General features: G+C 33.2%; 1 protein-coding gene across 6 annotated transcripts in view; it reads right to left on the bottom strand.

Moving 5' to 3' along the window:
- Positions 1-23,374, bottom strand: part of LOC145259312 (uncharacterized) — a 2,114,304-nt gene that overhangs the window by 772,730 nt on the left and 1,318,200 nt on the right. For all 6 annotated transcript variants that reach the window (XM_080117200.1, XM_080117201.1, XM_080117198.1 and 3 more), the window contains exon 5: positions 10,157-10,221. In XM_080117200.1, the coding sequence (XP_079973326.1) occupies positions 10,157-10,221 (65 nt within the window). The remainder of the gene's footprint in view (positions 1-10,156; positions 10,222-23,374) is intronic.

Here is a 23,374-nt window from a genome sequence, read left to right on the forward strand (position 1 = left end):
GTTTAAATTAAGGCTAGACAATCGAAAAAAGGGGATACTTTTCGAAAATATCGGGGACAAAAGCGACTGCTCCATGTAGAAAAGTGCCCAGTGAAGGGTGAAGTAATTACTATTTTTAGCCAATTTTTCGTTATTTTTCGTCTGAAGCGTAGAGCTTCAAAACGATACTGATCTAGTGGAAATATGTCCCTCTGTAGAAAGTCTTAGGCAGACATGCAAACATAGATACATACATTTATATATTGGTAGCTCAAATTTTCGACCCAAACCGATGAAAAAGATTGCCCTATCTCTGATTACACTTTATGTAAAATTTCAAATGTTTAGACCAAAGATTATCTGAGTAAATTTGGTGGAGAGCTCAGAGCTCAAATTTTTTGTAACTTTGACCCTTATTATGACCCGTTAACGTTTATGGTTTTGAGCTCAAATCAAGTTATTAAGTAAGATCCATGTCCAAGGTACCTATATCTAAAATTTCAAGTTTGTAGACCTCAAATTCTCAGAAGAGTTTGGTAGAGTTCTTAAAGATCAAATCGTTGAACTTTGACCCGTTAACATCCAAATTTGTGGCCGAAAACGGATCACATAGATGTTCCCAAATCTCAGTACCCTGTATATCAAATTTCGATTATGTAGGCTGAAAATTAGCTGAGTTATTGCGCTGGAAAATGCACACATACACACATACAAACAGATATTCAGGCACACACCCATTCACTTTTATATATACTAGATAGATATAGTAGCAGTTCCACCCGGCTTTGCTCGGTCCCTATGTACTGTTCATAAGGTTTTGTGTATATATATCTATATATCTATATCTATATATCTATATCTATCTATATATATATATATATTATATATATATAAATATATAATATATATTTTAATATATATATATAATTATATATATATATATATAATTATATATATATTAAAAAGTGTGACTATGAAAAGTAATGCCTTTCTGTATAATTGTCTTACTAAACTACCATCGAAAAAAAGAAAGGCATACATTTTCATTTTTATAGATATACTAGCATGGGTGCCCGGCGTTGCCCGGGATTTTGAAGGTGTATACTGAGCAAAAAAAAAATCATTTTTTTTTAATTTGCCCCTATTATGACCCGTTAACATTTATTGTTTTGGACTCAAATCAAGTTATTATGTTAGCTCCATGTCCAAGAAACCTATATCTAAAATTACAAGTGTCTAGACCGATAATTGTCGGAGGAGTTTGCTAGAGATCTCAAAAGTCAAATCGTTGAACTTTGACCGTTTATGCGCCAAATTTATGGCCAAAAACCTACCACATCGATTTCCCCAAATCTCAGTAACCTTTATATCAAATTTCGAGTCGGTAGACTTAAAATTGACAAAGTTATTTCGTAGGGAAATGTAAACACACAGACAGACACACAGTAAGACAGACAGACAGATACACAGACGCGTTCACTTTTATAGATATACTAGCATTTCAGCCCGACGTTGCCCGGGTGTTTGGATGTGTCTGTTGAGCAAAAAAACAAAGTGGTAGTAGGAAGCCAGGCTCGATCCCGTACCGCAAGAGAGGGAAAGGACGGGGTAAAACCTAACGTTTATGTTGTTACGACCACTGCCAAAAAGGAAGCGGCATTTTTTTAAATTAAGACTAGAGAGTCTAAAGAAGAGGATAACTTCAAAAAATATCGGCGAAAAAAGTACTCCCCCTTGTAGAAAATGCCTGGTTGAAGGGGAAAATATTAATGTTTTTAGCCAATTCTTCGATAGTTGTCGTATGAAAGATCACACTTTAAAACAATACTGATTTTGGTAAAATCCGTCGCTTCTATTGAAAGTTTAAGGCAGACATGCATACAGACATATATAAATCCATTTATATATTAGTAACTAAAAATTTTCGACCCAAACTGATAAAAAAGCTTGCCCTATTTCTGAATACCCTTTATGTAAAAAATCAAATGTCTGAGTAATTTGGAAGAGACCGCAGAGGTGAATTTTTTAAAGCTTTGGACCGTATTATGACCCCTTAAAATTTATTGTTTTGGGCCCAAATAAAGTTATTAAGGTAGATCCATGTCCAAGGATCCTAAATCTAAAATTTCAAGAGCCTGGATCCTAAATTGTCGAAGGAGTTTGGTTGAGTTCTCAAAGGACAAATCGTTGAACTTTGTCCCCTTAATCGCCAAATTTCTGGCCAAAAACCGATCACATCGATTTCCCCAAATCTCAGTAACGTTTATATCAAATTTCGATTCTGTAGACAAAAAATTGACAGAGTTATTGCGTTGGGAAATGTACACAGACACAGATACACAGATACACAGACATGTTCACTTATATATATATATACATATATATATATAGATAGATAGATAGATAAACAGATAGATAGATAGATAAATAGATAGATAGATAGCTAGATAGATAGATAGATAGATTGGATGCAATATATAGTAATAATTTAAAAATGTATATAAAAAAAGACTCACACGTCACCAACGAGAATCGAAAACAAAATGTTCAGCTCACGTTACATTTTGCCTCTGCCGTCAATGACTGGGTTATAACAACATGTTCGCTGCAAGGCTCAAAATTAAAACATGAACCAATAGCGACTACGTTATCCATTTCTAATGCTGGCGTTCGACCTTCACCTGGCAAATTTCATTTTTTTTTTAATTTTCACATTTTGCACCAATTATTTCGGCTAAAACCCAAATATAAAGTTTTGCATGGATTCAAATACTTTATATCTGAAGTTTCATGTCTGTAGACAAAAAAAAAAACTCTAAGAGGAATTTGGTAGGCAAAATTAGTTAAAAAAATATATATGTATACATAAATATATATGGAAACCATTTTGTGTTTACTATACACTTTTTACGCAAATATTCTGCAATAATAAATCATGTAGAATATCAGCATGGATATAATTACACGTAATATTTAACTAAAGGTGATTATCCCATCAGAAAACCAAAGCAACTAATAGGGAATTAATTAAAATGAATGTTTAAAAGAATATGCAAATTAGCTAGATCTTTTGCTAGTGTATGCAATTCCACAAGCCGTATATAAGAAAACGGCATTTTCTTTTAAAAAAAAATAGAAAAAAAGTGTTTTTAATATGAATATAACTACACACAAAAGAAAAACGAATTACTAGGAGTATAGATATATAGATTAAACAAAAGTATATACGTATACATAAATGCGTATTTAAACAATTTTGTGTTTCTAGTAAACATATTACGCAAATATTATGCAAGGATAAATCACGTAGAATATCTGCATGAATATAATTACACGTAGCAGTTAATTAAAAGTGATCATCCCATAAGAAAACCGAAAAAAACTAATAGGGAATTAATTAAAATGAATGTTTTAAAGAATATGCGAATTAGCTAGATCTTTTGCCAGTGAAGACAATTCCACAAGCCATATATGAGAAAATTGTATTTTCTTGTTAAATTAATAGAAAAGAGGGTTTTTAATATGAATATCAATACACACAAAAGGAAAAAAGAATTTATAGGAGTATATATATATATATATATATATATATATATATATATATATGTGCATAACTTTTTCAATTGCTTTGTTGCGGATTAAAAAATATCAATGTTTTAATAACTGTACGGTAGAAAAATGTATCATCAAAAGACTGTTTCAAGGTTAGTCATTTCCCAAAATCTCATTCGAATACATGCGATATTCAGGAAGTCATTTTATTTATTATCCAAAAATTTATACAAAATAATAAGCCGATTGACACAGTTAATATACATATATATATATATATATATATATATATATATATATATGTATGTATATATATATATATGCTTTATTACTATATACATGTATATGCACTTATTAGGATATATATATATATATATATATATATATATATATATATATATATATACATACATCTATATACACAACCGCAGACACACCCACACATACACACACACACACATACATATATATATAATGGATATATTTAATCTGCATTGAAATTCTAAAAAAAAACAAATAAAATTCCAATTCGTCTCAAATGAAAAAAAAACATATGTAATATTACACTCTATCTTTTTCTTCCATATTAATACAATGTCTTTTGCTTTCTTGTTATTTTCCTGAAAATTTCTACAGAAATTATATACGTTAAAAACAAATATCGATTTACATGCAGATTGAATTCTCATTTTTAGGAGGAAATGGAATGGCATTTCAACTTGCGGTTGGATATATTTTCACGATTACAAAATGCTATTCACATATTTAACGTTCTGATAATTTTAGAATAAATGACATTAGTGATGGGGCGAGTCTAATATTTTTCCAATTCTGATACAATTTCTTATTCTAATTCTAAAATCGAATAGAAATTAGAGTCGGTCGTATAATTCACATATATGTTTAAGTGGCAGTTTTAGTCATTTACAACTGTTTTAAAGCTTCACCGCTCACTCATATTTCGCCCAAATTTCAAACAATTATTACAGTTTATAGATCACTTTCTCAGCTATATTCTAAAAAAAAAAATCATATTTCGTTCAGTAAAACAAAAGTTATGATGACATTACTGGTATTTAAAATCGTAAAAAAACCGGAAGGATGTGATCGATGTTTTTTTATGACTGATTTCCATAGCGACCACGTCACTTAAGCGACTCCTGTTGCTACTAATTATTGTTGTCGCGAAAGGAGAAGTAACAGTTGAGAGAGACAGAATAAAAGAATGCAAGGGAGATAATTGGAGGATTTTATTAAAGCAGACGAGTGCCGTACATTGTTATTATATATTTGTATATTACGTTTAAGCGGGCAAAACAAAAAACAAAAAAAAACTGAAATTAAACAAAGAACAAGTTAATTGATTGTAAGCCTAGACGAATCATGGATTGCAATAGAAAAATGCGAGCATGAAAAGTTATATGGTTAAGCCTAAACATGGGAAAGGTAAGGACTAGTTGTTTAAACTGGAAAAAGAAAAAAAAAAGGATATTCTAGTAAAAATATAATAAATTTATTACTTAAAATATTGCAGCATAAAGAAGTTTGTTAAAATTCAATTTATTATATTATATAATCAGTTCTTAATGCTGCAATATTTTAAGTTAGTTATTTATTATATTTGTTATTAAAATATCTTGTACCTTTTTTTTCAGTTTTAACATCTAGTCCTTTACGTTTCCATGTTTAAGCTAAACCACATTAGATTTCATGCTCTCATATTTCTATTGTAATAACGAATTTTTAAGATATATATCATTGTTTATGACGAAAAACTTCCATCTGAATATCCTTTTTCTGGATCGTTTTACCATTTCCCTATTAAGTTTTCAAATCTTAATCTGAGAAATCTATGTGGTTTTGATTTCTATATGAAGTCATGATTATTTTAATGGGAATTTTGTTGGACGTTATCGTATTTTTTCTTACATTTTCACCACTGACAACGCATACTGAAACTTTGATGTAGGGGGCTACTATCAGGGATATAAGTTGTAGGGATACTTGTTGGGAGTTGAGCAGCAAGATATCTGTTCACATTACACTTGAACTTCTGCGTGTCCGTACATTTGGGGAAGATGGAATCCGGAATAGAATTCCAAATTCTAGCACTTCTAGGACAGAAACTATTACAGTTTAAGCCTTTTTTTACATGTAGGGATCCCCAGTGTGTAAGAAGCGGAATTTTGCTGATTTGTATGTTGTGTGTAGGGGTGTAGTTTAGGGGGGAATTTTGCTGATTTGAATTTTGCGGGTTTGTCGGGATTATTGACGTCAAGGGGTTACAAGTGCTAGTATTTCGTCGAAGTATCCACCATTAAAATTCTAGTAAAACAGACAGAAGGATAAAACGTTTCGTCGATGTGACAGAGGTTGAAGCTTAGATGACAGTTCAGAACATATCAGGTTAGCGACTCTATTTTGAACCTTGACCAGAAGTGAAAGACTAGTAGCAGATGCCCCAGCCCAGGTGTGAGAGTACTACTCCATATATGTGTGAATGGTAGCTTTGTAGATGTAAAGTATATTTTCAGGCGTAAGTAACTTTCTAGCACGGTAGAGAGAGCCCACCTTTTTCGCAGCATACATGGAAATACTCTCGATGTATCTGTTGCAACTAATGTTCCCTGTGAACGTTTAGCTGAGGAGATTAAATGAAGTATTTAAGGTAATGCCTCTTTAACCAAAACGTTTGATGGTTGAGGAAATTTCGTGTAATTATTGAAGGGAAAAAGCTTAGTTTAGGCAGTATTAATGTGACCATTCATTTTTGTTTTCATTCTACTACAGATTGGAGGTGTTCCTTTAGTGTTTCTGCCATTGCTTTGGGCATATGCTCATTCGTTTTCCCCTTGTGTCTGTTATAGAGCGTAGTGTCATAAGCAAATATACCCATCTCAGATAAAATTTTATCAGGAAGGTCATTTATTAATATTAGGAATAATAAATGTCCAAGTAACGCTCCCTGTGGTGCACCCGTATGTATATTGTGTAAATGTAGAACTGTCGAGAACAATATTAATTCTTCTTTTATTTATGAAAGATTTAGTTAAGTTTAGTATTGATCCCGTGATACTGTATGATCTGATTTTTTTGGGAAGACTATCGTGGCATAGCTTTCAAATGCGTTAGATATATCAAGACTAGTGCCCTACCTTCCTCCGCTTTGTCAGTGTATGTGATATACGTTTGAATATTAGATTTAGGACAACTGCTGTAAAACGAGCTTTCCTAAATAGATTTTTTATTTTTATTTTATTTATTTTTTATTGCATTTTCACCCCAAACAAGGTACATTGCCACTTTGGTGTAGGGGGCTACTATCAGGGGCAGCAACTACTCTTAAACTTTTGCATGTCAGTACAGTTATGGAAGCAGGGATCTGGAATGGAATTCCAGTGTCTAGCGGTTCTGGGGTAGAAACTACTGGAGTAGAAATATCTTTAACGTCTAGGGATCTCTATTGTGTGGGGGTGGGATTTAGCTGACTGTCGGGTTTGTCGAGGATGTCTACGTCGTGGGGCACAAGTGTATGCAGTTCGCCAGAGCATCCACCATTAAAATACTTGTAGAACAGGCAGAGGGCTGCAACGTTTCGTCGATGGGGCAGAGGCTGGAGCTTAGATGCCAGTTCAGGGCTTATCACATTGGCGACTCTCTTTTGAACCTTGTCTAGGAGCGAGAGACTTGCAGCAGATGGACCAGCCGTAATGTGACAACAATACTCCATACATGGGCGAATGGTGGCCTTATAGAGGTACAGGATACTTTCAGGTGTCAGTAGTTTTCTATCACGGTAGAGAAAGCCTACATTTTTCGCAGCGGCCCTGGCAATGTTTTCAATATAATTGCTCCAACTCATGTTTCCTGTGAACGTTAGGCCAAGCAGTTTGAAAGATGCTATTGGTGGCAGAGAAGGTTTCTTGTAATTATTGAAGGAAACCAGTTTAGTCTTGGCAGCATTGAATGTGGCCATCCATTTATGTCACCATTCCACTACAGATTGGAGGTCATCCTCTAGTGTTTTTGCCATTTCTTTAGTTATCTCTTAGTTATGATGTTGGTCGGTTAGAACTTTAGCAGTTGTAAGGTGATTGACTAGAGCTTGGTTAATTATGAATTAAAATATTTTGGCGAAATATCATCTTGTGTGGTATCAGTATTATTAGAGGATATGATATGAATTAAAAAGGGCGTTTTTCCTATTATACGAACTCATGTTTAAAATAGATAGAAATTATGTTAAATGATAAACTTATGATATGTTTAGTCTTAGTTTGTTAATATATGCAATCGTCTTTATTAAAATGAACACTATTTTAAAAGCTTGTTTTCTTTTTATTTAATTCTAATTTTAGACCCATATAAGAGTTTGCAATTTATTTTTTAAATAAAATATTCTGCTACAAAATGATGCGGATGATGAGAACATGTACAGACAAGTTTAACTTTGTTTAAAAACAACCATTCAAAGATGTCCATCTGTAATTACGACTACATGTATCTAATCATTTCTATTTTTTAAAAATATTCTTCATTTAGAAAACATGCCGAAATTTGCTAGATTTATTTTTAAAAATATATATATCTTCACTATAAGGATATATACTACATGACTTATTCAAAATAGGCAGTGGCATCTTAATCGATAAAGCAGCTTTGACTTATGATCGCTGTAACAAGGTATTTGCTGCAGCATAAAATTTAACAACGGTCTGTCTCTTTAGCGAACTGACTTACAGTGCGGAAATACGCGGCCCTTGGCTATGCCACATGTGCGTATAAGAAGGAGCGTGTATAGTGACAGCAGAATGGATTACTATTGTATATCTCGAAGATTATCTTGGCCCACCAGAAGAGTTTTGATTTACTAGACGGCTGCTGTGAAGAAGAAGGTGTAGAAGGTCGGTCCGGTGCTGAGCTACTGTGAATTGCTCGGTTTTCTCTCTGTCTTTATTGCCACCGCAGGAGTGAGCGCAAGAGTAAGCATAACTGCTGTAGAACAAATTTGCCAAAATCCATGATGTTGGAACGTCAGAACTTTAGCAGATGTAAGGGTATTGAGCAGAAGATCGGTCCGGTATTAAATACTGTGAATTTATTGGCTTGTGGGTGTGTTTAGTGCTAATGCAGTAGTGAGCTCAAGAAGAGAATATAATGCCGAAAAGAAGTCAACATTAAATATTTTGTATGTCTCATTGGAATGTTCCAATACGTTCACGTTTGCGCGTGTATAAATAATTCTGAAAACGACTACACTTATCATGGAAATATATTTTTGAATCCAACATCTTTAAAACACTAAATAGTCAGATATTCCTAATGTTTCCATATAATAAACCAAATAAACTATGGTGTACTATATTACATTATGTTTTTTTAATAAACATATATTTTAATTTTTTTCATCCGAAAAATGGAATGCCATTTGGAACGTAAGGGAATATTATTTTTGATCGGGTCTAACAGGAAACTATGGAGATTAATCAGCGAGTGCATGTACACATTATATTTAAAATTCTGCTTGTTTATTACATTAAGGAAGGATACAACACAGGAGGATTTCAAAAGTCTAGTAGTCCGTGAGTAGAAGCTCTTAGAATACAATTTTTTCTTGCATTTAAAGATATGAATGGCGAAGGGGAGAGCAATTTTGCAGCATGTCGGGTTACTCGAAATTATAAGCTTCGAAAGGATACAATGTTACGAGTTCTTCCGCTTACATTCTATAAAACTATCTGTGAAACAATTCAGCGTTATAAAACTGCGGCGATGGCACAGTGATTTAAGTTAATCCAATAGTGCGGTGCGTTTGCTTTTATTCTTGTTCACTGTATTTTAATTATATCAGATTCTGTTAATAAAAAAAATAGTGTTTTCTGAATAATGTTTTTCAATGTAAATATTTTGTATGCAATAGAAATTTGACAACAATAAATGTGACAAAAGTAGATTACGAAACACACAGATTATCGAGTGGATTATTTGAATGAGAATTTAACCCGTTCAACACTGGTTCGTTTGAACAGGTTGTGATTTGAGAAATTCGATAGAGAAATTATTAAAATAAAACGATATGCTTTCTATTGAAACTGTGATGTGCGCCAATAATGCAAAAAGAAAACAAATGTTTGTATATATTCTAGGTTTATTAAAAAGTCCGTAGCATTAACAATTACAAGAAACAAAGCCGACTTGTAGTTTGTTTCGTCCAAGTTCTTTCTGAACAAAACTCCTTCAAATCAACAAATGAATGTAAAAGTTATCAACAATATCTGAAACCGTAAATATTTTATTATAGCTTCCTTGTATTCCAAGACGCAAAAAATATTATCGGAAGTAGTTAGACTATTAAATTTCGACGAACGATACCAAATAAATGAAGATTTCTCATTTCTGTGACGCCTGACTTCATATCATCTTATAAGCAAATCTGTTAAAGACAAGAACCTATAAGAATGAGAGCATCAAGAATAACTACTGTGAGTAAGTACTTCATATCAAAAATCCAGTTATTAATGTTCATGTTAACTGTTATGTAAAAATGTCTGACGAATAAACGGAATTAATGTAAGAACAACATGAAAATAAAATGAAGAAGAGGAATGGCGAAAATTGCACTTACTTTCAAACACTTGAACGACATTTTTTGTGCGACGAAGGAATTTCATACAAGTAAACTTGGGAATCCTAAAAAGCAAAAAAGAAAACAAGAAACATGAATGTACATCAAAAACTTCTTATCAGTAAAATCAATATAATAAAAAGAAATCAATCTAATAAGTTGTACGATAATCGAATCTATTAAGTCTAATTTTTGTTCTGCACTTTGGACTTTAGACAGCTTTAAATAGTATTTTTATGATCGTGTTCTGTGGCGAAGAAGTGCAGACATATATTTACGCATGAAAAATACGAGGTGACCTTAACAAATACAATCACTATTATTTTATCATGCCTTGTTAGATTGTGATTTAAAAGCGGAAAGGATATTCTGTTTTGTAATGTCTAGGAGATGAATAGTATTTATACGGACTTCTTCCTTTCTCCTACGTATTAGCGCACCATATCTAATATACAGAGGCATGTAAAAACAACAACATTAAACTAAGGGAAGTAGTAAAACCTAAAAACGAATATTTCACTCGAGCTTTACTTCCGCTTCTACTAACAAACTTATTTTCGTGTATAAGCGTTCTATGCGATCCCATAACTCTGCATGTAAGATTAGCAGATACAACCCAAGTTGGTCTGGAAGCGGTTAGATCCAATATATATCTATATAACTATCTATATATCTACCTATCAATATATATAAATATGCATACATACACACATACATATCTATATATCTATAAAAGTGAAAGCGCCTGTATCTCTGTCTGTTTGTCTGTGTGTGTATCTGGGTATCTGTGTGTCTGTGTGTGTACATTTCCCTACGCAATAACTCTGTCAATTTTTGGTCTACAGACTCGAAATTTGATACATAGGGTACTGAGATTTGGTATAATATTTGTGATCGGTTTCCGGCCAGCAAAATTTCCTGTTAAGGGACCTATGTTAAACGACCTGTACCTTTCAGAACTCTACCAAACTCATCTGACAATTTTGGGTCTAAACACTTGAAATTTTAGGCATAGATTTATAGGAAATGGATCTACTTAATAACTCGATTTGAGCACAAAACAATAAAAATCTAACAAAATTTAATAGTATCTAATAATATCTAGGTCAATGGTACGATATATTGTACTCTGTAAACCATAGTATATTTTGGTCATGTGCAAATATCGTAAATCAATATTCATATGTTTTATATGCTCTCTGAGAAAAGTGTTAGTTTCTTTATAAAAGCCGTAGTCACTTCTACCGGGAAATGAGGGCAGGGTTGTCGGAGTGATCTTTCTTAATGAAAACTTTCTATTTTTTCTAATATTATCCTGTTTCGTTTTTTTTTAAAAATCATTATAACGAAATTACGGATAGACAAAATAGAATCAACAATGTTATATGGGGGATATATAATTCTAGTAAGACTAGCCCGAGCTGACAAACAGCGACTGTGTAGTTAAATATTTAAGCCTAGAGTTTAAAACGATACATTATAAACATTCATTTTCTATTAATTGCGCATTTTTCTTAAATATATTTATGTTAATTTATGTTATTTATGTTAAAGTTTACATAAATATTTACCCTCATGTTTTGATTTGTTTATGATTTCTATGTTAATTTATGTTATTTATGTTAAAGTTTACATAAATATTTATTCTCATGTTTAGATTTATTTATGATTTCTATGCTAATTTATGTAATTTATGCCAATGTTTAGATTAATTTATGTGATTAATTCTAATGTTTATATTAATTAATGTTTTTTTCTGCTAATGTTTAGATTACATTCTTTTATTTAAGCGAGGGTTTCTATTAATTTATGTTATATATGTTAATGTTAGATTAATTTATGTTATTCATTCTCATGTTTTAATTAATTAATATTATCTATGTCAATGTTTAGATTAATTTATATAATGTATGCAAAAAAACCGACAGTCAGCGAAATCCCACCCCACCCAATAGAGATCCCTAGATGTAAAAGATCTTTCTACTCCAGTAGTTTCTTCCCCAGAACCGGTAGACTCTGGAATTCGATTCCAGGTTCCTGCTTCCCCAACTATACTGACATGCAGAAGTTCAAGTGTAACGTGAACCGACATCTTGCTTCCCAAATCCCTACAGAGTGCCCCAGTAGTTGCTGTCCCTGATAGTATCCCCCTACAACAAAGTGGCAATGTGCCCCGTTTTGGGTGAAAATGTAAAAAAAGAAATATGTTATTTATGCTAATGTTAAGATAAATTTATGTAATTTATGCTAACGGTTAGATTAATTTAGTTATTTATGATAATATTTAGATAAATGCATGTAATTTATTTTAATGTTCAGGTTAATTTATGTTATTCATGTTTACGTTTAGATAAATTTATGTTATTTTTGCTAATGTTTAGATAAATTTATATCATCTATGTTTATGTTTAGAGTAATTTATGTTATTTATTCTGATGTATAGATTAATTCATGTTATTAATTCTAATTTTGGATTAATTTATTTCATTTACGCTAATGTTTAGAATAATTTATATAATTTATGCTAATGTTTAGATAAATTTATGTAATTTACGTTATGTTTAGATTAATTTATTTTATTTATGCTAAGGTTAAGGTTAATTTATGTTATTTATGCTAAGGTTAAGGTTAATTTATGTTATTTATGCTAAGGTTAAGGTTAATTTATGTTATTTATGCTAAGGTTAAGATTAATTTATGTTATTTATGTTAATGTTTAGATTACTTTATGATATTTATGTTAATGTTTTGATTAATTTGTGCTATTTAATATAATATACAGTGACTGGGCAAAATTTCTTAGCTCAATTCCTAATACCTACTCAAACTATAACGTTATCCCGAACCTAAACAAGCATAAAGTTTAAAAAAACATGGAAAAACCTCAGGTAAAGTCCTCATCCGCACTAACGCTTTTCTAACAAGCCTCCCCACAAAACCGCTTCTACTGCATGCCCCTAAATCACTTTGAGGAGTGTAACTATTCATTAGATATATAACCTTTACAAACTAACCCTGTAACATTTAATAACCACGCGGTGTCGCAGAAATACTTGGAGTAGGAGCTAGGCGCGGAGCAAACCATCTCAGGGCTGATGGACCCAGTAGATCACACGTCTAGGAGAAGGAAAACTCTGAAAATCAATAAAAGGGGAAGGAGGCTTCTCCAGTCTTGGATGACAACCTTCTTAGAGGTAGTGACTCAAACAAATTACCGGTCTGCAAACCTAAATTGCTTAAGGAGTAGATAGACTCTGTCTATCGCCGGCTTTCATATTCCTTCTTTGCCTATTAGTCAGGCGCAGAGACACTATCACAAGTGAATCGACAAAACACTTAGTGGTAGATCTTGTTTCTTGTCTAGGGATATAATGCCGTTCCCCCACTCCCGACACATCCCACCCCTCATAACTGCGCACTTTGGAGTGATTGAGTACCACGCATGCCTGTGCAATAAGATTGGGGTGATTTCCTTTTGATAGGCTGAGGGTACTGAATTGACGGTTCCTGGCTGATGTTTCCGACTGGAAGTACATGAGCCAAAAATCAACAGCTGTATAATATCGGGATGTTTGTAGTGCCATGTCGCGCATGGAAAGGGACCCTGCACTCATCCCCGATGGGTTTTCCCGGGGTCACAGTCCTAATTGAAGGAAGGTCCGCTAATGGTTTATTTGTGTTGCATGTCTGATATTGTGCATAACCTCCTGTTCAGCTCCCCCTCACCTAACTGAAACTCTTTAAAAACATGCTGACAGTACAATAAAAAAATAAGCTTAAAAAAGGCCTAGGGACAAACAAATCCAACTCGCCTCCTCCCTTGGGCCTTGCATTCTCTAACATTCTTTGGCTTTAATGATCACCACAAAAACTGGCTTGGATTCTCTACTCACGCAGATGCAGTGGGCAGCACAACACATAGTTTTGCTATATCTCACTCCCTATCACGAATGATTACGTTTCCAACCCGTTTCCCTGATAAGCAAGAACAACAAGCATCACTTCTAGATCTGTTTCTGACTACAGTTCCCGAGGATTGTACAACAAATGCCGACAGCCCACTGCAGTGATAATGGTAGAAATCGTCCTAAATTCTAGACCCAAAACTGAATAACCAGTGCTCAAAAAAACGAGATATTATAAAAAGGCTGACTGGGAAGCCATCAGAGATCTTATCAGAGATGCCCATGGGGAAATATTTTTTCTCTTCCTGCTGAACAGTCCGCAAATGAGACCACAGAATGGTTCAAAACAACAATGGAAGCACATGTTTCCATGCGGAAATTTTATAGCAAGCCACACTCTTCCCAATGGTTTACTTCGACTTGCGCAACTGCAATTGCTCAAAGGCAGCATGCATACCGCAGATTTAACCGACATAAGTCCAGTTCAAACAGACAGAAGTATATAGAAGCTAGAAGTAACGTTAAGAAAGAAATAGCGACAGCTAAGAGAGAATTTACTGAAACCACTCAAAAACGCATCGAAGCACAAAAATTAGGAAATCGTGACTTCTGGAAAATCTACAACAGTGTAGTAAATAATGAGCAATCAACAATTCCCCCGCTAACCAACAATCACCAGGTTGTTTCCTCAGCAACCGACAAGGCTAATATGCTTGCCAGCCGGTTTGCCTCGAACTCCACACTGGACCCTTCCAACCACCCCCTGCCTGAATTTCCTTTGCGGACAGACGCCACGCTAGACGATCTAAAAATCACCCCAGCTCAGGTACACGCTATCATAAAAACCTTGACACTTCAAAAGCATGTGGACCTGATCTCATCCAAGCTGTTCTATTAAAAAAGTGCTCAGCCGAAGTCGCTCCAGTTCTCTCCAAACTCTACAACAAATGCCTTAATGAATCATGCTTTCCGGGCTGTTAAAAAACTGCTTCTGTGGTACCAATATTAAATAATTCTGGCGAAAGAACTGACCCATCAAATTGTCGTCCCATTAGTCTCCTCCCACTTTTCACCAAAATATTTGAGACCATAATTAATCATGCTCTAGTCCGGCACCTTACACATGCTAAACTTCTGACTGACAAACAATATGGATTTAGACAAACCCGTTCCACAGCTGACATCATCACTGTAATCTCTGAACGTATATACCATTCCCTGGGCAAAGTGAGGGAGGGCAGAGCGGTAGCTCTAGATATATCTAAGGCTTTTGACAGGGTATGGCACAAGGATCTCCTCAGGAAAATTAAATCATACGGTATCACTGGTGGAATACTTAACATAATTAAATCCTTCTTAGATAAGAGAAAATCCAGGTTGTCCTCGACGGGCGTACATCTAAACAGTGTAATATAAATGCGGGAGTGCCTCAGGGGTCTATCCTTAGACCTCTATTGTTCGTAATATTTATTAATGACCTCCCCGACAAAACTGCCTCTGAGATGGGTATATATGCTGATGACACTACACTCTATAACATGCATGACAGGAAAACAAATGAACACATATCTAAAGAAATGGCAAAAACACTAGAGGATGGCCTCCAATCTGTAGTGGAATGGGGATATAAATGGATCGTCACATTCAATGCTGCCAAGATTAAACTGGTTTCCTTCAATAATTACAAGAAACCTTCTCTGCCACCAATAGCAATGGCCAATGACTCCCTGTCTAAGAGTACATCTTTCAAACTGCTTGGCCTGGCGTTCACAGGAAACATGAGTTGGAACAATTATATTGAAAACATTGCTAGGGCCGCTGCGAAAAAGGTAGGCTCTCTCTACCTTGCTAGAAAACTACTGACACCTGAAAGTATCCTGTACCTCTATAAAGCCACCATTCGCCCATGTTTGGAGTATTGTTGTCACATTTGGGCTGGTGCATCTGCTACTAGTCTCTCGCTCCTAGACAAGGTTCAAAAAAGAGTCGCCAATCTGATAGGCCCTGAACTGGCATATAAACTTCAGCCTCTGTCCCATCGACGAAACGTTGCATCCCTCTGCCTGTTCTACAAGTATTTTAATGGTGAATGTTCTGAACTGCATACTCTTGTGCCCCCACGACGTAGACACCCTCGACAAACCCGACAGGCAGCTAAATCCCACCCCCACACAATAGAGATCCCTAGATGTAAAAAATCTTTCTACTCCAATAGTTTCTTTCTCAGAACCGCTAGACTCTAGAATTCGATTCCAGGTTCCTGCTTCCCTAACTGTACTGACATGCAGAAGTTCAAGTGCAACGTGACCCGACATCTTGCTGCCCAAATCCCAACATAGTGCCCCAGTAGTTGCTTCCCCTGATAGTAGCCCCCTACACCAAAGTGGCGATGCGCCTTGTTTAGGGTGAAAATGCAAAAAAAAAATAATATGCTAAGGTTACGGTTAATTTATGTTATTTATGCTAATGTTTAGATTAATTTATGTTATTTATGTTAATGTTTAGATTACTTTCTTTTATTTATTCGAGGGTTTCGATTAATTTATGGTTAATGTTTGGATTAATTTATGTTATCTTTCCTTATATCATTTATGCTAATATATAGGTTTATTTATATCATCTGTTTTAATGTTTAGATTAATTTATGCTCTCTATGTTTATGTGCCTCGTTTGGGGTTGAAATGTAATAAACACAATTATGTTATTAATGCTAATATTTAGATTAATTCATGTAATGTATGCTAATGTTTAGATTCATTTATTTTATCTGTGTTAACGTTTCGATTGATTTTGTCATTTATGCTAAGGTTTTGATTAATTTATGTTATTTATCCTAATGTTTAGATAAATATATGCTATTGATGCTAATGGTTAGATGAATGTATTATTTATGCTAACGATTAGATAAATTGGTGTCATCTATGTTAATGGAAAGATTAATTAATGTTATTTTTCTAATTTTGAGTTTAATTTATTGCATTGATACTAATGCTTAGATTAATTTATATAATTTATGCTAATGTTTAAATTTATATAATTTATCTAAACATTAGTAATTTATGTTAATGTTAAGATTTATTTACGTTATTTCTGCTAATGTTTAGGTTAATTTAATTAATTTATGCTAATGTTCATATTTATTTATATTTCTTATGTTAATGTTTCGTTAATTTAATTAATTTATGCTAATGTTTAGATAAATTTATATCATCTTTGTTTATGTTGAGATAAATTGATGTTATTTATGCTAATATTTAGATTAATCTATGTTATTTATGCTAAGGTTTGGATTAATTTACGTAATCTATGTTAATGTTTAGATTAATTTATGTTATCTATGTTAACGTTTAGATTAATTAATGTTATCTATGTTAATTTTTAGATTAATTAATGTTATCAATGTTAATGTTTAGATTAAATTATATCACCGTGCCTACGCTAACTACCCGCTTTCTTGTTTTCTGCCACATCTTTTTATTGTGAGAGGGAAATAATGTGAGAAAACAAACTTTTATTATATAGAATATTCTTTTAAATTTCTCTACTTATCTTTCTTTTTGTTTTTATTTTTGTAATTTTATTGAACATTTTTACTTCATCATGTATCCATCATATTGTTTCTTCATCAATCATTTATGTTGGTGCTAATCGATTTTCGTTAGCTTGCATGTATACATATCTGTAGGTATACATACACACACATATGCAGATATATACATATATATATATATATATATATATATATATATATATATATAAACATATATATATGTCTGTGTGAGCGTGTGTGTATGTGCGTCGTTCAAAACAGCGGCACTCTTGTTAAATACTTAGCCTCACAGTTAAAAATATGATAAAGATAGATATGTCCATTAATTATGCGCTGATTCCATTAGTTTTATTTACCTTATTTTTTTTTTAAGATTATTGCCTTCTAGAGAAAATTTAGGATGTTATTTTAACATTTGAATGTACCTTCCAGCCAATTAGATTCTAATTAATCTTGGACTATGTAATATGAATTTATGCATTAGATTAATCACATTTGTTTCTTTAGACTTTACCAGTATTTGTAATTGATTTTTCTTTCTCTCGAGCCTGGACTTAATTTGAAATTTCCTTTGACCTAATACTCTCTGCATTTTATAAAATTTCACAGGATTTCTTGAGTTTTTACAACGGAATCACTGCTTATCAAGGACCAAAGGCTACTCGCGGATAAGTTTTTATGGATATAAGGTGCTAGTGTAGTAATCATTAATGTAGATAATATAGAAATTGAATTACTTAAAGTAACGGTTCAACAAGAACGTGTTGACATTGGAATTGAATGGCACTATATTGGACTCGGCCTGGAAGTAGACTAGTGGCTACTCGTGCCAATCGCTGAAAATTTTAATAAAGAAGGTTTGTTCATGGAATCTGCGTTTAAATTCACGCACAGTTGGACAATTGAGGGAAATTGTTGATAGCGGTTTTATCTTGTCGAGTGTTTTTGAAAGTTTTCTTATCTTTTAGTTTTTAGTTTCCAACTCATGTGCTAAAAAGCAAAAGCTACAGACGGTTTATGAATAACATTTTGAAAACTTCGAAGAAAAAATATTCATTGCAACTCCATGGAATAAGGATATTTTTATATTCAATGTCGAAAAAATATACTATATTTTGTTTACAGAGTTTGAATCCGATGTTCTTGTATATATATATATATATATATATATATATATATATATATATGTATGTATATATATATATATATATATATATATATATACACACGCACAATAATTTTAAAAAAAACCTTATTGAAACGAAGTGGTTGAGTTTCATATCAAAGATTCTTATTATTCTAAGCAAGACAAAGTATACGTTAGAAAATTAATCTCCTTAACCTATAGGGTTTCGATATCTACCATCTCATCAGAGGAGAGAAAATATTTTCAAATATTTATAAAGGTATGTACCCTATTTGCTAAAGTCAGTGAGAAATGGAAAGTCAAAGTCAAAATAATTAATTAATCAGAAGTCCTGTAGCAGGAGTATTTGAAGAAAAGGATATGAAAATTGTAGATCCAGATTGCGTGTAAAATCTTTGGTGGACGTTCTTTACCGCAATTGGGTAATAAGATCAAAGTTGTATATTTGGTAACCTGCATAGTTAAGTAGATATCTTAATAGGGCAAGTTCTTGTATAATTTTTTTCTTATATAAATATGTTTATAAATAAAAAAAACATTATTCTGAAGAATATATATATATATATATTTATATATATATATATATATATATATATATATATATATATATATATAAACAAATAATATATAATGTAGTACAATAATTATCTAAGTTCCAAATATTGGACTCAAACAATGTAAACGAAAAAAAAACATCAACACGATGATCCGCGTGTAAGGCAAAAATAAACTTACTAATAATAGTGGAAAAATTACAAGTATGAAAATTAATATGATATTAAAATGAGAGTCAAGAATGGAAAAATAATTGTTTTAAACATTTAAAAGGACAGGCGTATAAACAAGTATAAAATAAAAATAAAAATGTAACTATAATACTACAAAAATTTCAAATAATTATTATAAGTAAATACAATTTCAGCTAGATCATAATTTTCAAAACGAGAATGAAAGGCAAAACGCGTCGGTTATATGAACGATGTAAGTTGCCCCAAATGATGTTTTTCTAAGTTTTATAAAGAAATATATTATGTGTACGTGACTGAATATGCAACAATAACACACTTTTGCAGATTTGTTAGTCTGGATGAAAAATAGTATTTGAAATGGACATCTTTTGTAAAATTAATGAATGACCAACTGAAAAAAAATGATATTTGGAACTTGAGGAATTATATATATATATATATATATATATATATATATATATATATTGGGACGATTAAACCTTTTCTAATTTGTTTTAAAATTGTCTTTCCTCTTCGAACCAGTGAGAAAATTCTGCAAAATATATTCTTTGATGAACGAATGTAAAGTGTCTGGTGGTTTCTTTGGTCTATGGCATTCAATGAAACACTTGTAAGACGCGGTCACTGAAACACTATGAATGTGAATTAAGTGACGGTTTCTGTTATTTTGTAATGCTAAATACATTTGTATAATGTTTTTTCTTTTTCTGTACGAAGGTTCTTGCGGGTATTTTATTTAGACTGCAATAGGAAAAAAGAAACGAGTCTCTCTCTCTCTCTCTCTCTCTCTCTTTCTTTACCTTCTCCGGCTGTTACAAGAACGGTTCCCATTTTCTTGTAAGTGACAAAAACATTAGATAAGAGAAAATGCGATTAGGATAGGCTAGGATTCGAACCTTGTAATCAAGGTTCAGAAATAGATTCTGAAAGCAATTTCGCATTGTTCAGTTTCACATAAAATAGTTTAGATGTTTGTTGTAAAAGGAACTTTAATTGTTCAATTCTTTTTATGAAAACCGAATTAAAATAAGGTCAGTTAGAGAAGAACGAACAATAGCAATTTAAAACCTATTGAAAAATAAGTTCGGTCGAAAATGGGTTAGTAAGAATTCTTAGTCTGCAAAAATGGTTTGGAAACATGTGCGAACCACGAATGTTTAAGCCACGTGGGTCGATCACGTTGACAGACACACGTATGACGCCAAGGCAGAAATGAATTTTCAATATAGGAGCTAGATTCAGACAAAGAGAGAGAGAGAGGGTCCAGAGTCGAGTCCGGGTCGAATCAGAGGAGGTCCCCCTTAAGAAGCGAAGGGTTAGAATGTTTTAAACATGTAGAAACAACTTTGAATTCCTGGATGTCATCATCATTTCGACCGGTCAACTGGAATAAAAATACATCTCATATGTTTGTAACTGCCGTCCTCGTGTCATAATTCTACCAAATTTAAGGTTATGTGAAATCATCGTTATTAATGAACTTTTATAACCGATCTTAAGTAATGTGTATCTCCATCAAAAGTAATGACTGTTCCCTCATGTGTAAAAGAACTGATCACTCTCCCTCAACTCGCCTACGATATATTTAATAAGAAACCACCGACTGTAAACTGTATAAATGTTTCTCTTCTCTCTCTCTCTCTCTCTCTCTCTCTCTTTCTCTCTCTCTCATCATAGTCTACCTTGCATTACATGTACCCGTTACATGTCTCCACCATCTATACAACACATCGGGAAGAACTTGTTAGGGACGATGTTCTACATATGGGGTACCACGCAGAGTGTAACTGTTATTTGAATATATTTCGGTCTGCCTCTCTATTTCTTTCTATCACTTTATCAAGTGTATTTCATTTAATCGCCAATGTTTTTTTCTAGAGCATTTTGTAGAGTAAACCTTTTATTTACACTGAAATCAGTAAAGAAACAACCCCAAATACAGGAAATCTACACAGGTGTCTAACCTTTTATACAGCTAAGAGTAAATGAGAATTACAGGCATCCGCATACACAAATATAGACACACAAAAACACACATATACACGCATATGAGCACCCCCCCAAACAAACCCCCATATATATATATATATATATATATATATATATATATATATATATATATATATATATACATAAAGCGAGACATAGTTTTCTAGAGATAAACTACTTATTAGAATACTACACAAAAAGGTTTTAATACAATTCCCGCCATGCAATAGTGTAAGTGTTTTAGCAGACGAATTCGATCCCTGCATCTATATCAGAACTCTATAGTGCAGCCAAGCAATCAGGCACCTCAAACCGGGATTATTTCACGAAGCAAGCATGTTCGCGTTCTGTCAGTCATTATTTGATAGAGGCCTTAAGTAATTCGCAACTGAATTTCCCGATCGCCCATACTGAGAATTGAACCTTAAACCTTCAAGAGAATATTACTTTTACAATAGAATTCTTTTCGAGTTTTGGAACCACTGCAGCACGCGTCCTCAAATATTCAGAGACGTACTTGCATTAAATATTTTAAAAGTCAAAACTCTAGTTATTATTGGGTCATGCCGCATGTAAATGGCCACAGAGAACAACAGCCAGGATATTTTGGCAACGTTACACATATTTTTTTTGGCATTTTTACTTTTTTCTCTATATTTTATTTCTCTTATCTATATTTTTCGAGTATTCATTTTTTGAATTCACTGAACAATCATTTCCTCTTTCCCTTCATTAAAAAAAAAGAAAATAGAAACAAATAACAGATAGCAGATTCTTCACACCATGCAACCTCTACCCACAAGTTTGTAATCATCGGGTTTACTCCAAGTTTTATTGGCTCGAGAAGTTGCGAGACAGGTCGGCAATATATCAGGTCTCCATTCCGGCGAGAGCAAAACGCACGCTATCAAACCTTGCTCGTTGGCATTTCGCCACCGTAGAAAGAAACATCGTAAGCTACCGATCCAGAGGTGGGGTAGGGGAATGCAACAGTAAGGGGTATGTCAGGCCAATCGGATCCTGGGACGTCCGAGATTGACTTTAATAAAATTAGTGCGGTTTTGCTGATGCAAGCAAGGGAAAAGTTCCCATAGTAGCTTGGCATCGGTCTCTTTTTCCTCTTTTCCCGTGTTGGTCATCTAAACTGCGTCGGGTGAGTCAAGCGTGATGTGCTATCGTTTGTTTGCTCCGATGCAACCGGTGTTTGCCGTTCGATTTGATTACATGCGATGGGCAAACGGGAAGACGTCCAAAACAATTCTAAGACAGCGCATGATCTGACTACAAGAAACATAACTAAAATAGTTTTTCTTTTTATTTGCCTTTTTTTCTACTTCATTTTTGAACATTGGTTGCCAAGAAGTCGGCAAGGTTTGGTTGTTTTGTATTTGTTGTTTTACGGCAAATCAACAGTTTTTTATGACAAATCAAAAGTTTCCGGGTTTGTATGCCGAATCCAGTTGATATGTTGACAACTTAATCTAATCTGTCTATATATCTATAAAATCGAGAATGTGTGTTTGTGAGGATACTTCTTAACCTATAGAATATTCAGACACGCGGAAGACTTTTTAATCGGTTTTCATTCGGAATAAAGGGACGCTTAAGGTCAAATTTGAAAAAAAAAACAATTGCTACTTGGTTATCAGCGGATTTTTATCTGTCTGTCAACTCTTTCACGACTGTGCATGCCCAGATGGTTGACATTATGCTTAGAAAAATTGGTTTAAAATCACTTTTAAAAGATCGTCTCAATTTGGTCTAATAGTTACAGTTATTTACTTACTGTCCTTAAGGTTTGGTTTCTATCTAAGACCGAGTATTCTTTTTTTATTTACAAGAAGTAAATTGTTTATCAAAAACAAAACTAAGAAAAAA

This window comes from Euprymna scolopes, chromosome 34 (assembly GCF_053919585.1).
Source record: "Euprymna scolopes isolate OS-2025 chromosome 34, ASM5391958v1, whole genome shotgun sequence".
Lineage (NCBI taxonomy): Eukaryota > Metazoa > Mollusca > Cephalopoda > Sepiida > Sepiolidae > Euprymna > Euprymna scolopes.